The sequence below is a fragment of the Penicillium lagena genome, assembly GCF_028827675.1.
Source record: "Penicillium lagena strain IBT 129212 chromosome Unknown utg000006l_segment0_segment0, whole genome shotgun sequence".
In the NCBI taxonomy this organism is placed as follows: domain Eukaryota; kingdom Fungi; phylum Ascomycota; class Eurotiomycetes; order Eurotiales; family Aspergillaceae; genus Penicillium; species Penicillium lagena.
Genome location: NW_026623227.1, coordinates 1,276,164 through 1,291,775, shown reverse-complemented (window position 1 = coordinate 1,291,775; position 15,612 = coordinate 1,276,164). Strand labels below are relative to the sequence as shown.

General features: G+C 47.0%; 4 protein-coding genes across 4 annotated transcripts; 1 reads left to right on the top strand and 3 right to left on the bottom strand.

Annotated features, from left to right (window-relative positions):
* Positions 1-2,832: 2,832 nt before the first annotated feature.
* On the bottom strand, positions 2,833-3,593 carry N7510_008667 (uncharacterized protein; the record flags this gene model as incomplete). Its single annotated transcript, XM_056980592.1, has 3 exons — positions 2,833-3,232; positions 3,290-3,438; positions 3,486-3,593. The coding sequence occupies 3 exons, from the start codon at positions 3,591-3,593 to the stop codon at positions 2,833-2,835; spliced, it is 657 nt and encodes a 218-aa protein (XP_056830801.1).
* Positions 3,594-6,615: 3,022 nt separating this feature from the next.
* Positions 6,616-9,226, bottom strand: N7510_008666 (ubiquitin-specific protease UBP14; the record flags this gene model as incomplete). The annotated part of the gene is made up of 6 exons (XM_056980591.1): positions 6,616-6,760; positions 6,814-8,491; positions 8,545-8,818; positions 8,870-9,010; positions 9,067-9,134; positions 9,196-9,226. 6 exons carry the CDS (start codon positions 9,224-9,226, stop codon positions 6,616-6,618), a joined length of 2,337 nt encoding a protein of 778 aa, XP_056830800.1.
* A 265-nt stretch (positions 9,227-9,491) lies between these two features.
* N7510_008665 (replication factor A subunit protein RFA1) lies at positions 9,492-13,522 on the top strand (the record flags this gene model as incomplete). Its single annotated transcript, XM_056980590.1, has 7 exons — positions 9,492-9,521; positions 9,620-9,740; positions 9,940-10,481; positions 10,535-11,433; positions 11,509-11,575; positions 11,914-13,181; positions 13,366-13,522. 7 exons carry the CDS (start codon positions 9,492-9,494, stop codon positions 13,520-13,522), a joined length of 3,084 nt encoding a protein of 1,027 aa, XP_056830799.1.
* Positions 13,523-13,679: 157 nt separating this feature from the next.
* N7510_008664 (uncharacterized protein) lies at positions 13,680-15,350 on the bottom strand (the record flags this gene model as incomplete). Its single annotated transcript, XM_056980589.1, has 1 exon — positions 13,680-15,350. The coding sequence occupies one exon, from the start codon at positions 15,348-15,350 to the stop codon at positions 13,680-13,682; it is 1,671 nt and encodes a 556-aa protein (XP_056830798.1).
* Positions 15,351-15,612: the final 262 nt, after the last annotated feature.

Sequence of the window (15,612 nt, the reverse complement as noted above, 5' to 3'; positions counted from 1 at the left end):
CTGCTTTTGTACCGGCTTACTATCTACATAGGAAGACTGAATATCAGACCGATGGTTACAAGTCCTGTTAGAAAACGAAGTTTGTGCACTCTGCTGGCCTTACTGTCTAAAGACTCTGGGATAGCAATGGATCTGCAAGGGTTTCCTTCAGAGACCTTACGAAATCTGACAGACGCCCGGGGGTTGGTTACTTTTTAACTGATCTTAAAAATTCCCATATACGTATGACGGTGTGATAGCTAGTGCAGGGTATTATTAGACTTCAATTAGTAGTTCCCATTTATTTACCTTATAGAGCTGTGCTTTATGTCCAGGAGTAGGATGGTCTTGTCCAGGGCTCAGTATACCTTTAGTATGCTTTAGTATGTATTCGAGAGTATGTACCATTGGACTTTTTGTATTTAATTAAAAAGGCTTCTAGAGTGTTATTTCTGTTATTTTGCTTTAGTAAAAGTTTCTATGTTCCAGGAGCACGTAATATGTAGATTACAATCTAAAGTTTTTCATTATAGGCTGCGATCCCTAGGCAACTAGGTTCTATTAAAGAAAGCGAACCCATATCTGAGGCATCTTGTAACGCGGAAGCTAGTTACTTACACTTCAATTGTCAGACCAACGGTGCGAAAATGGTACCTATACTGGTTCTATCGATTAATCTTGTCGATATAGTTAAACTCCTAATTAAGCTTTACGCTTAAATATATACGTGTTTTAGGGGGTTCAAATAACCTATATCCAATGATTATAATGATTACGATGAATGTAAGGGTATAATCAGCAGTTTCTCATATAACTAACCATGTTAGTTAAATATACACGTGCAAGGGATTTATACTCCACTTAACTATTAAATGTACATCATTCCTATACTAGTAATATATATAGTATAATAATCTACCCAACGATTAACAAATTAAAATTAGTTCTAATGGGTAGACTAGAGGTAGACATAGGCTACGATGGCTAGGAAAGTAGTTTATCCCTTATACGACCAGTCATACCAAGGTAAAATTTCGACTACTTATTCTAGATGGGTCTTGATGGATGGGTGCCTGAGGTGTCAGCGCCCACCGCCGTAGATGGATAGGATTTCCCTTCTGGGAGATCATGATCAATACAACTTGACTACCCGTTCGTTTCCTTTCCATGATCTCTCTCCAGGTCTCTGCTGTGACGTCCGACGACCTCCCCTGAGTCGACCGGCCATCAGGTCTAGTACTTGTTTAACCCCCCATTATAATCAATTATAGTCTAAAAACATATATTACTATAATTTATACTGTTTGGCTTGTAACGAGTTTTACTATCGCTATAACCTATGCAAAGCTAAGTTTATCAGAATTGTAACGTAGATTTTCTCTATTTAGAGGTTTTTTTATTGTACGCTATATAAGCTTAATTTATATTAGGAACAATATTGTTATGCGCGGATCATCGCAAAGGACCCTCTGAGGTCATTATACTAATAGGAATACAGCGATTGAGCTCTAGATAGCGTTTAATTCTAGTACTCTAACTACTACTCGCTCTTAAAACGAAGGGGCAAGGAGAAGACGATCTAGAAGTAAAATGGACTTATTGACTCTAGCAAATAGTACTAGATTTAATTAAGGCTTTAAAATCTTAAGAAAGCTAAAGAAGGAGGTGAAAGAGTAACAAAAGTAGTTAAAAGTTGCCTGCTAGCGTCGTCGGTGTATTAGATCTCGGTGGAGTTTGCCATAATAAAATCGCGCGCGTTTAGGTAATATAGGATTATTGGAGCGGCTTTATTAATTAGGTGGGATTAGAGACCTGACTAGTTTTCCTTTATTTGCATGATTTCTTTAGTCGCCATATATATTTTTGACTTTCCCTTTGTTTTGTCTACATTTTTTATCTACGTTATTCCCGTTGTCAGTAGGCTAAACATTAGCAATATTTAAAGTAGGTTAATTAGGCAAATAAATACTACTACTATTACTACTACTAATTATTATAACACTTTTCCTGTAAGGTAGTGAGTAGTATTTCACTATTTCACTATAGTCTTTGGCTCTTTATAGGTTGTGTTTGATTTCTAAATATATATGACATAAAACTATGGCCCAGAAGACGGAAATTTGGTAAATAAAATATAAAAACTATCGAAGGGGGTTTCTCTTTAGTAGGATTTATAGTATTATTATACGAATATTTGAACTAAGTAGAGTTTTAGCTGATTAAATACACTATCAATAAATTAACGGTAATCTTTTTAGAATCTATTTCATATACTGTATTTATCTTACTATAAATGTAAAATAGTATTTTTAATACTTCAAATTTAAATACTTATATGAAGGCTAATAACGTTAATAATACTTGAAGTAAAGAAAAAGAAATATCTATTTTATGCATATATCAATGATGATAAGTAAAGGCAATAGGGTAGTATAGTTTAAATTATCAAATTAGAAGAGGATACTAGCTATACTAAGATTAGATATATCTGTTTCTAAACGGGTTTGCCGATAGGGATTAAATAGTCGAAGGCAGAAGCGGTAAAGCCCGCCTGACAACCTGAGAGTGTCGTTGACTGGAGTTATGCATAACTCCTGGGAATGGTTGGCGATGGGTGTGGCCCCTCATGTCATAAGGTCCGTAACACTACTGGATATCGTCGTTCCGTTCTGCCCTATCCCGCTTTCTCGTTCTAGTGTAAGCACTCGCTAAGTTCCAGAAACATACAGCTAGCTCTCTTCTTCTTCCCCCCTGTAAGAATTGGGTAACTAGACTAATCGGATCATCCGAGTCCGTGCCTGGCTACATTAATATCTTCCTACTCATTCCTTTCCGCTTCCATATAGAAATCAATCATTCATCGTCATCACTCCAGTTCCAGACCAAATCTTCCACCGATGGCTCTGAGTCATAATTGCCCACAGCATTGGCTGTCCATGCAGGACTATTGAGATTGATCTCAATGTCCGGTAAGTCGTCCACATTCTGTTCACAAATCACCCTGAGATCCAAATCCGCCCCAGCTTGGTTAAGATCACTTGGGGGAATCATAATCTCAATTTTCCCCTTACTGTTCAAAGGAAGACGAATAGCAGTATCCGGATCTGCGCATTGTTCTTTAATATAATCTGCGACCCACCCCAGGATGCCCTCAATCGGTCTTCTTAAACCACTCTTGGTTACCACGTAAGTAGGGATTTTGACTTTCGAATTCTGGGTAAAAGCAGCTTCATCGGCTGTAATAAGGCAGTGACTTGAGAGATTATTAGCCCTCGCTCTTCAAATTTTATCCAAAGATTTTTCAACTTACTAGTTTCCTATCTGTTTTTTCCAAACCCATCCGTTACGTTTCGGAGACATGTATACACCAATTCCGAATGTTGAAAAGCTTTCTTCTGAAGTCTCACTCCGCTCCCAGGTAAGAACATCCCCGGCTTTTCTATAACTCTCAACCTGTGCCTAAACAAATTAGAAACAGAAAAGACAGATAGGGAGCCTTTACCTACCGGATGAGCATGCCGATAACCAACAGCCATACGACCTGGCCCGAGTAATGCCAAAACAGCACTTGCAAGGAAAAGATGGATGATGACAATGAAATGGATAGGTGCCATTTTTATGTATTTGAAAAAGAAGAAAGAGACGGCTCGCGGAAGGGAGATATGCAGTAACCCAGGAGGCAACAGAGTGGCTTGAATGAAGAACTAGACGAAAAATGGTAGGTCGCGCAGACTAAATACTGTTGATGCCCCAAGAAGAAGCCACAAAATAGAAAAGAAGAGAAGAGAGAAAAAAATTGATAAAGGAATCAACCCTGGACGGGGCAATAGCGCTCCGGACCCAAGAAGGTACACTCATGGGACCTATACAGATAATCTTGGATTAAGTGATTGGTGGCCATGTAGGGTATACGCTCGAAATATCTTTATACCCACTGTCGATGCTCTAAGAAGAAAGAAACCGTAGAAAAAAAGAGAGAAAAAAGAGAGAAAAGAGAGAGAAAAAGATAAAGGATTCAACTCTAGACGGGGCAATAGCGCTCTAGACCTAATAAGGTGCACTATAGGACCTACATGTGTTATCTTAGATTAAGTGATTAGTGGCTATATAGGGTATAAGCTCGAAATAGCTATATACCCACTATTAATGCCCTAAGAAGAAAGAAACCGCGAAAAAAGAGAGAGACAAGAGAAGAGAAAAGAGAGAGAATACAGAGAGAGAAGAGAGAGAAGATAAAGGATTCAACTCTGGGCGGGGCAATAGATTTCGGACCCAAGAAGGTGTACTATAGGACCTATATAGATAATCTCAGATTAAGTGATTGGTGGCCATGTAGGGTGGTGGTACGCTCGAAATAGCTATATACCCACAGCCCCATAGCCCCACAGCATCGATGGTATACTCACAGCGCCTGGGCCTCTTTCTCTGGTCCACTGGGCTTATCAACTTACAGTCCAGCCCACTGGACCTATTACTGGCCAATCTGTCGCTCTAGTATTTTTTTTTTTCAATCAGAATTACCTTTATTAGGATGCTTGGCACTCTTCCCGCTGAGCTCTCCACCTACTTGCTCCTTAATAATCAGCCCCTCTCGTTCTATGATAAATACACCTTTTAATATCATGTGACCTCTCCAGTCGCTCTCTACACCTTTGATTTTTCCTCTATTTTTCCTAAATTTTTACATTCATGATTGGCGCCTGATCACACAGAGCGCCGGGGTGCTGCGCGCCATTCTCGCTGTCGGGCAGGCCCGATTGCACTCCCGCATAGCGGCTATACATAAAGGCAAGCTAAATCGGGCAAATAAATACTACTACTACTACTACTACTACTACTACTACTACTACTACTACTACTACTACAACACCTTTTAATAGTTTCAAGAATGTAAACAATTTTATCTTTTTCTAGCACCTTTACCCCAGATGGACTCAGGAAGCACCAAGCTCTCTGCAATAAACCAACCGCGGGATGCAGAAGGGAGAGAAGTTGGCACTTTGCCAGTTCAGAAGTTGCTTTGTTTGCGCTGTTTTTAACGTTTGCGTGGAACCTTTTCAGGAGTTCCACGCTTCTAATTTAAGGCACTCGTATCTGTCTTGCAACTCCCAAAAAAAGAGCTGGTATAATTACGGGCAGATACCAAACGTGTTATTCTTCTGTATCATGTTATTAGTGTTTGAAAGAGCATCTCAATGTTTCCGACATGGAAGGCGATGCCGAGCGCTACTGTACCGCTATATAGATATCGCCCGGTCAAAGACAACCCTTGGGGGAAAAATGTTAAACTACTAAGCTTCGTTAGTCAAAGCTATACTTGGTCGTCCATTATAAAGCTCACCTTCTCTAATATATAGAGCGTTAGATCGGCTAATCAATACGTGCTAGCTCACGATACATAACGCTACAATTGTGAGTGAGGAAATTGCGAGTTACGTGTAGAAGACGATCTACAAAAGGAAAAGCGTAATAAAAAGACTAGGCGTGTGGCTCATGTAGAGGGCTTGGTACATAGGAATCTAGGGAGTCGATGAACTAGGCTAACGAAGCCCAGAATACCCCCCACCCCGCAATGTAGCGACTACAGCCAAGTAGAGTATTAAGGAACGTATGCCCTAATAAGTTGATAGGTGGAATTTTGAAATTAATGACGTTAGTGGTCTAATAATTCGATTTAAAATATTATTCTTGATCACCTGGTCCGCTCGCTCGTGACATATGTTTTATTTGGAGGAGTAACTAGCCGGTAGGATTTTGTAACCTAGTAGTCGAGTCACCTATCTTATAGAGTATCATAGTGCTTAAATGTAGTGAGTGATAAGTGGGGAAAATCATACCCTATGCGTATATGTGTATTGTATAGCTAGCTAGTAGAGCATGCCAGGGACAGCTATTATCCTAAACACTTGGCACTAGAATGAGTTAGGAATGGCATCTTCCTCTAGAGTTTTTCTTGGCCGTTGCTCACTAGCCTCTACGATTTCATCGTATATTATCTCCAGGAATTCGATAACATTGAGAGGGTATTAAAGGTCTTTGATATTATTAAGGAGATCTAAGTCTAGTTGCGTGCTGGAAGGAGTGCGCCCTGGTAGGAGTGCGCGCGCCTAGGCACAATCCTCACACCACTCTAAGTTTCCATTTATACGATTCCATGACAGGCAGACTTGAAGTAAATAGTGCCTAACCCTACTCAGGTGGAGCGCACCAAGGATTAACGAATATCCATCACTCTTTCCAAAGAAAGTTGATGTCTATATCATCCTTATCGTAAATACATCTATCAATTATTCTACATGCACTTGGCCCTGGACGCTCACACTCAAATGGGCGCGTTTGCAGCATCATGTTTATTCCTCATAATATATATCAAGAGGATGGCTTCTACTACCGGATGAGGAAAAAGGCAACTGACCACATGGGGACAGGCTCTCCAAAGGTAAAGATACATCTGGATGGTCAGCCATATATGTTTTTCTATTCCTTGTCCTCAAGACTCGACCTGCATGATGATCTGCTATTTGCCCAGCCTCCTACATGTAGCAGAATGATCGATACCGGTTCCCACATATCTTCCCAAAGAAATCATGCTAAATCCCAAGCCCCATAGGAGCACAAAGGATCCCCCACAATATCTTAGATTCGAGTGAAGAAATACATATAGGCCGTTTTCTTCATGTCGTCTATGCCCTCGTACTTCACGACCTTTTCGTCGTTAAATAATACCCACGAAAGCTCGCTTTGACCTGGAAACGATTTCCGAATGAAGGCCACATAATGTCTTATCAATGTTAGCATAGACCGAAAGAAAAAAGCAGGACCAAGGAAACTCACCCTGCATGAACAGATGTTCCTTTGTGGCATACGATAGACTGCAAACGATAGCGGGCTGGTATAGTGTCATACCCAGTCGTGACATGATGAGAGTCAACACCGCCACTACCCTCAGGGTCGTCTTCCAGCGCCTCATCGGGATGACTGAATACCCAGTCCAGGGCCCTGTTGACATCACCATCTGTTGCTGCCAATGCCTTTCGAGCATGGGGTTCCCCAATGCCCATTTCCCCCAACTGGGCGATTTTTGCCATATCTGGCTCAGCCTCGGTAGACCCACAGGATGGGTTGCCCAGGACCTGCGGTTCGTCGATGTCCGGATCCTCCATATGCGCAAAGAGCCAGTTCATGGCAGCCTCGGAATCACAATTGCCAGTCGCGTGCAGAGCCTTCTCACACCTGACAGAAGGGAAACCCATAGCCAAGAGTTGGTCAAGAATCGCTGAATCAGGGACGAATGGTGCCGATTCCTTGACCTCCGGCAATAACTCCTCATTTGCATCACGCCCACCAGCAAGATAGGGCCCAAAATCCAACGGCTCGTCATCCACTAGAACAGGAATATCTAGTTTGGTGGGAACCCAATTGACCAGCTCAAAGCGACGAGCGTTGACTGCCAGTTCTTGCGGCAGCGTTTTGAAGGAAGATCGCTTAGAAAACCCATCTCGGCTACCACATCCAGGGCAGCTGAGTTCAACGATCTCTTCCGCGGTGAAGATTTCGAGACACTCGGCCAAAGTCACCGATTCGAACTGGCTCGTTTCATTGGAAGGAGAAATACGACGCGCGGGCACCGCAATGGAGATGTTGTCTTGTTCATCGACTTTATATCGGACCTTCTTGCACGCCAAACACTGAAGTCGTTGTTCCACCTCGAAACGGAAATGCTGCACTGGATTGACAAGTCCAGCAGGATGTTTGGACATGCTGACGGCCTTGAATAAATGAAGAAGAAACTCAAACGCATCCTGTTGTCTCATTGTGGCAAACTCTTCGTGACCCTGGCCAATGAGGTACTTGAACATAGTTGGTGCTAGGCCTTTCTGGTGAGGAACTTCAGGCGAATCTGGCGACGCAACAACACGAGAATCGGGATGAGAGTACCGACCCGAGAGAATTCCGTCCGCGAGCTTCCTCATTTGTGTTTCCAGGTCCTGTGCCGGGGCCTGACTGACAGGCGGTTCCTCAGCGGGGCGGTAGTACCGCTCCTGGAATCCTGGAACTGACAACACGCATTGCATGATACTGGACAAATAACAGCTATTCCCGAGATTGGACAGTCCCGTAAAACCAGGTCCAAAGACCGGGGAGAGCTCGCGGCCGTCATCAGTGGTCATAGAAAATTCCCACTGTAAGTTGTGTTCCACTTGCATTTCCATTAGGCTTTTCTCGGTTTTCTCCCGGCCCGCTAGATAGATTCCCCAATGTGCAAGATGCGCTGCGAGTTCTGGATCAGTCCTTTCCTCGTTGCACTGATAACAAAAGATATCAGCCGAGCCTTCTGCAGTGATCGATCCGAGCTTGACAGCAACGGCATGATGAGTGGCGTCTGCATGGGAAAGAGCATGTGAGTTGCCCTGACTGCCACCGAACTGGCTTCGGCCACAGCCTACGTTCCCACATTCGAGACACAGCCAGAGATTTTCGGCTAAATCGCACGTCGAGCAATGACTGGAGTCTGCATACAGATGTCAGCCACTATCCCCATGCTGATATGATAGCTAGTGATACCTTTGGCGTTAGGATCCTCGATGTCTTGTTGGACCAGGCAAAGGGTATGTTCACAAGGCACAAACTCTTGCTCCCAAGCCTTGACCTCTTCCCTCTTCGAGAAAGTCATCGCGTTCATGATCCCCTCAATTACGACGGGTAGCTTCCCACTCGTCTTATCGACATCTTTCTGGAGGCAGGAATAGCACACCACAGATGTCGCGATGTCATATCGATCCTCCTCTGTCTCCGCGGCGATCGCAAGCTTCGAGATCTTTGGTGGTGGCTCATCCCGCTATTCAATAGGTATGTCAACAATCGCCCACGACTCGCACGGTTGCCATACCTTGACTTTCCTGGGTGTTCTTCGGATATTGAGCGCCAGAGTGTGACCCGAACGTTGGTAATGAAGAAGAGCGTGGTCCCTATCCCCGGCACACCCGCCATTGAAACAATGGAGACATACATTCAAACCGGACTCGCCATCCTTAGAAAGATGCAGGTCAGATCGATGGAGCAAGTAGAGTGCACAGGGGAACGTACAATGGAGTCGAAACATTGGGTACAGTCTTCTCGATACACTGCCTGGGAAGGCCCCGGTGGATTTAGATCTGGCCAGCAAGTCAGTGAATGGGGGTTATTGGAAAGATTGAATGGAAAAAGTCTACGAACCTGCAGCGCCAGCATGGGCACACGAGGCCATGTTGGATGATTATTCGGGAGGTGGGGGAGGTAGGTGAAGAGAAGGAAGGAATGAGCAACAGCAGCTGTTGGTTATCAGTAGTGGGGGACTGACTTACTCGGCCTCAGGCATCAACCTCAGTCAGCACTTAACGCGACACACGCGTCGTGCTGTTTTCTCTCCCACCCGTTCCTTCTCTCCCCGTCGCCTCCATCTCTTGTCGTCGTCTGCGGGACTTGACTGTTCAACTCTTCGCCAGGACTTCATCCCCATCCCCGTCCCCATCATGGCTTCAGACGCCGCATCCCATATCACCGTGGGTGCTCTGGCGTTGGTCTCCCCAAATCGACATCGAGAAGAGCCACCGGCTGACCACTTGCACATAGCGCGATTTTCGACGAATCCAAGCCTCAGGTTCACGAACCGATTGTCCAATGTGTCCAGGTCAAGCCGTTGCCCCCGCAGCAGAACCAGGAGCGCTACAGGGCCGTCTTTAGCGACATTGCGAACTACATCCAGACCATGCTTGCCACCCGTATGTTAAGAGACTTGGCTGGTGTAAAGGTGGATTGTTGGTGTTAACAGCGTGAACAGAAGTGAATCCCCTCGTGGCGGACGGAACCCTTCGAAAGGGATGCTTTGTCCGACTCAAATCCTTCCAGTCCAATCAGGTCAAAGGCAAGAGGTCAGTATTACCCCTCTGAACCACTGCCCATCACACTCATGTCGTGCAGAATCCTCATTGTTTTGGACTTCGAGGTTCTCAAGGAACTCGGCGAGATGGAGAAGATTGGGGATCCCAAGCCCCCTCGAAACCAAGGCCGAGGAGGAGGCAAAGGCCCAGCCGACCACCATTTCTACGAACGGGTTTTATGGCTCCCGCATTTCAGGCGCGCAAGCACAGCCGACGGCTCGAGAACAGCCTATGCGAGGCCCGTCCGCATCGGCCCACGCAACCATCTACCCAATCGAGGCCATTTCCCCATACTCAAATAAATGGACGATCAAAGCTCGTTGCACAAGCAAATCAAATATCAAAACATGGCACAACAAGAACGGCGAGGGTAAACTGTTCAGTGTTAATCTCCTGGATGACAGTGGTGAAATACGCGCGACTGGTTTCAATGACCAGTGTGATATGCTTTTCGATCTTTTCCAGGAAGGCAGCGTTTATTACATTTCCAGCCCCTGCCGTGTGCAGATTGCCAAGAAGCAGTTCACCAATCTCAACAACGACTATGAACTCACCTTCGAGAGAGACACCATTGTTGAGAAAGTAAGAATCTTTGTTGCAGGGTTCGGTGATATGTTATTAACGGTTTACATTAGGCAGAGGAGCAGAACGATGTTCCGCAGATCCGATTTAACTTCACCACAATCGGCGATCTTCAATCCGTTGAAAAGGATACGACTACAGATGTCATCGGAGTCTTGAAGGATGTTGCGGAGACCACCCAGATCACGTCTAAGTCGACCAAAAAACCATATGACAAGCGCGAGCTGACCCTGGTGGACAACACGGGCTTCTCTGTTCGTTTGACGATATGGGGTGCAACGGCAAACAATTTCAGCGCGCCACCTGAGTCTGTCGTTGCCTTCAAAGGCGTCAAGGTCTCTGATTTTGGAGGAAGGAGCCTCAGCCTGCTGAGTTCGGGGTCCATGACTGTGGACCCGGACATTGAGGAAGCCCACCGACTCAAAGGATGGTATGATGCCCAGGGCCGAGCAGAGAACTTCACTTCCCATGCGTCCGTATCCAATGCCTCGAACTCTTCGGCCCGGCCTGATCATTTCAAGACAATTGCACAAGTCCGTGAGGAACAGCTGGGCATGTCTGACCAAGTGGATTACTTCTCACTGAAAGCCACCGTGATCTACATCAAGCAGGATAGTACTTGGTGCTACCCCGCTTGCCTTTCCGAAGGCTGCAACAAGAAGGTGACCGAGACCGATCCCGGTCAGTGGCGTTGTGAGATGTGTGACAAGGTGCACCCTCGACCCGAATATCGCTACATCATGCCCATCAGCGTGAGCGACCACACAGGCCAGCTGTTTCTCAGCTGCTTTGATGAAGTGGGGAGGATGATCATGGGCACTTCGGCCGATCACCTGATGGAACTCCGCCAGGAGGAAAGTCCAGCTTTCGGGGAATTCTTCAAAGAAGCCTACTGTCGCACGTGGAATTTCCGATGCCGAGCCAAGATTGACACCTTTGGCGAACAGCAACGGTAAGCAAAAACCTCCTGCTGCATCCAGTGTGGAATACTGACCAATGTGTAGTGTTCGATATCAAGTTTCCTCAGCCAAAGCTATCAACTACTCGGAAGAGGCCTCCCGCCTGGCCGACATGATCAGTTCCTACGGTCTGGAGTAGATTGAGGAGGTGGATTTAGAAGTGTCTGATTGACTGCGTTGACGAGTCCTATTGCACCCGGCCTTGATATTCCACGTATTTTTTTTCTTCTGATATCACCAGGCAATGAATACTTCATGACTGAGATGAGAGACGTAGATGATTGATTCTCTCTTGGGATTATTATTCTTGTATTGCGTACCCAGGTACTTCGCAACCCAGGTGAGAGCGGTGAATATAGGCAGTATCGCGGGTCTTTTCCCTTTTTTTTTTTTTTTTTCTCCCTCGCCTTCCAAAAAAGTCCATCCGCCGCCAATAATAATTTCCTACTCCGTCTCTCTTTGATTGATCGGAGATCATGGCTAAGCGATCCCATCACGCCGAGTCCACGGACTCGCGACCCATGAAGAAGTCGAAGTCGGAGAAGCATTCGAAATCTTCTAAGAAAGACGCGCCGGAAGGAAATGTGGTTCCTGTATCTTACGGAGAAGCGCCGGCGCTCAGTGCGATTGCACAGTCCGAGATTGACCAATTCCATGCGGACCACACAATCAAAGTGACCGATCCATTGCCCGAAGCCCCAACCCTTCGCCCAATCACTTCGTTCGAATACCTGCCCGCCTGCGATGGCGATCTATACGGCCCATTGAAGTCGTTCAAGTCGCCAACGCCCATTCAGTCTACCACCTGGCCCCTGCTCTTTGCCGGTCGGGATGTGATCGGTATCGCCGAGACTGGCAGTGGCAAGACCCTGGCCTTCGGTTTGCCGTGTCTCAAAAAAATCTCGGACTCGAAACGAAGCAAAAAACCCTGCCAGCCGACCGCGGTGATCATATCCCCCACTCGTGAGCTTGCCATGCAAATTTATGACCAGCTTGTCAAGTTTGCTGAGTCCGCCCAGGCTGGCGTGGCGTGTATATACGGCGGCGTGAGGAAGGATGAACAGCGCGAAGCTCTCAAATCAGCGGCTATCGTAGTCGCCACTCCTGGACGTTTAAAGGACCTCCAAAGTGATGGCTCTCTTAGTCTTGAGAAGGTCAAATACCTTGTCCTGGACGAGGCAGATCGCATGCTTGACAAAGGGTTCGAACAGGACATCAAGGATATCATCCAGCCCATGCCTGTCTCGAGGAGACAGACGGTCATGTTTACAGCCACTTGGCCTCGGTCAGTTCGGGACCTCGCCGCAGGTTTCATGTCCTCGCCGGTGACCGTTACCATCGGCGGAGATCCTTCCGCGGACCCCCGCGCGAATACGAGGATCAAGCAGGAGGTTGAAGTCGTCAATCAATATGATAAGGAGACTCGGCTGATCCAAATCCTGAATCGGTCCCAGAGAGGTAACAGCTCTCCTGAAAAGGTGCTGGTTTTCTGTCTGTACAAGAAAGAGGCCATGAGAGTGGAGCGGCTCGTCAAAGCCAAGGGGTTTAAGGTCGCAGGCATTCACGGGGATCTGAGCCAGGGAGAGCGATTTCGAAATCTGGATGCATTTAAATCTGGGGCTGCTACCGTGCTCGTAGCAACCGATGTAGCGGCGCGCGGTCTTGACATTCCCGCCGTGAAGTTGGTGGTCAATGTGACTTTCCCTCTCACGGTCGAGGACTATGTGCACCGAATTGGAAGGTATGTCTTCTTGTTTGTACTTTGAAGGCGCTTTGTGCTGATTGTTTGAAAGAACCGGGCGTGCTGGCGCAGAAGGCCATGCGATCACATTATTCACTGAGACTGACAAGGCACTGTCTGGCGGGTGAGTGGCTCTTTTTTGAACTCCCCCTTTCTACCCGATCGAGGACTGACGAGCGAACAGTTTGATCAATGTCCTCAAGGCCGCCAAGCAAGAGGTGCCCGAAGCTTTGCTCAAGTTCGGGACCACTGTTAAGAAGAAGCAACATGATGCCTACGGTGCATTCTTCAAGGACGTTGACACGGACAAAACAGCCACGAAGATTGTTTTTGAGGATTGATTTTCTGCTTGCCCCCCTTATTCTTTCTTGCTGCCTTTCATACGCGACGTCAGGATCTGGCGCAATCTCGTCACCTGCTTCATCACATATCGCCTTTCTATATAGATCCTGCTATATGGTCAGGTCCTAGCCAAAGAAACTGTCTGATAGACTTGACTTACACTAGAAGCGCATATATACCACTGAATGCAGTTGCTTGGATGAATCCGCTTTCCGGTCTCGACAGTCTCTGTTGAGCCGATATGGCCACCGCTGTGACCGCGACGATGTAGCAGCCCGGCCGAATGCTTGCTTCCTTGAGACGGAGGCCATCGCCATTTCGTCTGAGATAGAACTTGATGAAGAGGTAGCTCCACAGTGTCCGGACCGCCATGTTCACAATGTTGGCCAGTACCAGGCCATACGCTCCCAGATCGCCCACCTCTAGGAAAATGTAGGCCGCCACGGCATAACAGGCAGAAAAGGCACCCATCCAGGCTGTTTGTTTCCGGATCTCCCGGGTGTTGGCCGCCGAGGACACAAATGCTTCTGTGATTCCGTTGAATGCCAGGAAGGGGATATAGTAACAGAAAAGAGAAAGCAAGTCCCCGACCTTAGGTGACATCCATTGACGGCCCCCCAGGAAGCGGAGCAACTGTGGGACCATCACTGGACCTAGAGGAAAGAGGACGACCGACAACAGCTGATACACGTAGAGAATGTCTAAGAGGTGAGCTTTGGCGGCACGGACGTGGGTCACTCTTCGGGTTCCAGTGTCATCGCTGGTGAGGAGGGTCGAAAACAGGTTTCGGCTGCTCTCCTCCAGTGGCTGGAATATAATTCGGGCAATGAGACCGCCATAGTTGGACGCAATCGCATATATGCCTTGGTCCTCCAGATTAGACATGGCTGCAAGCATAATTGAATCACCCTGCGTTAGGATGTGCTTGACAAGTGACTGGAAGAATACGCTGGCGGCTAGCGATGTGAGCTGGCGAGAAAACCGACGCATGTAATACTTCGATGGATCTCTATGTATGGTCAGCATGGGTTTCCCGCGTACCGAGCACACACATATATATCCACCTCCCACATACCCGGTTTTTACATAACTGAGAAGAAATGAAAATTGGCCTTCGTGCGCCTCTTTGAACATGGCCAGAGAGTAGCCGCAGATAAGGGCTAGTGAATAAGCCAAATAGCCAAGAGCAAAGGGCAAGACCCCAACATCACAATGGACTTGCCCAGCATAGATGAAAGCTGAGCAGATGACGAGACTTTTGATGAATGCTGCTGGCATTTCGACGGCGGCTCTTCTCTCATAGAGCATGCGCTGCTGCACCACAGCGAAGAATGGCTCTACGCCCAGTTCCATGAGCGATGCAACCCCGGTCATGAGCACACTAGGATAGAAGAAGGGTGCCTGGGAGACCTCCATGGACCCAAAATGGCGATAGAGCATCGTAAATGCGAGACATGACGGTATCCCGAGAGCGATGCTCAAGTAGGACACGTTCACCACGGATTGGGAGGCATCCGACCGTTTGGTGGATGGCGTTGCTGCTTTGTTGACGCGTTGAGCAGAGATTGGTTGACTGGGTGGCGAGCACTCGGCCAGGGGCTGTCTTTGAATGGCCAAGCGAATGCTTTCCCGCGAAAAATACAGAATGGACAGCTGGTAGAGCTCCAGTTGAGCTGCGATGCCCAGCACGGCTGGCGGTAAGGTTCGTAAGATCACCTGGTTGGAGGCGAATGTGAAGACTCTCGACGCCAGTTGAATCAAGACCAAAAAGGTAGTGCCGGTGGCGGACGATGCCAGGACCTGGCCCACTTCGCCTGGGCCGGACATGGCCTGGACGGTGTTGATTTTGTTTATTTATTGGGTTGGTCTTGCAAGGGTTTGTGTAGAGGGCGAGCGAGGGGCAGGAAAGGACAGATGTGGATGTGGGCCCGAAAGTCTGCCCTGCCTACACATGTATGTAGTATGTGTAGCCCGAGGGATCTAGATTCACAGACCGATTATTCTACTCGCTACGGGGATATATAGATCTCTCTCTCGTTACGGCAGATCTAGGGACATCCGTCCATGCATTGTGGTCTCTTCCACAGCT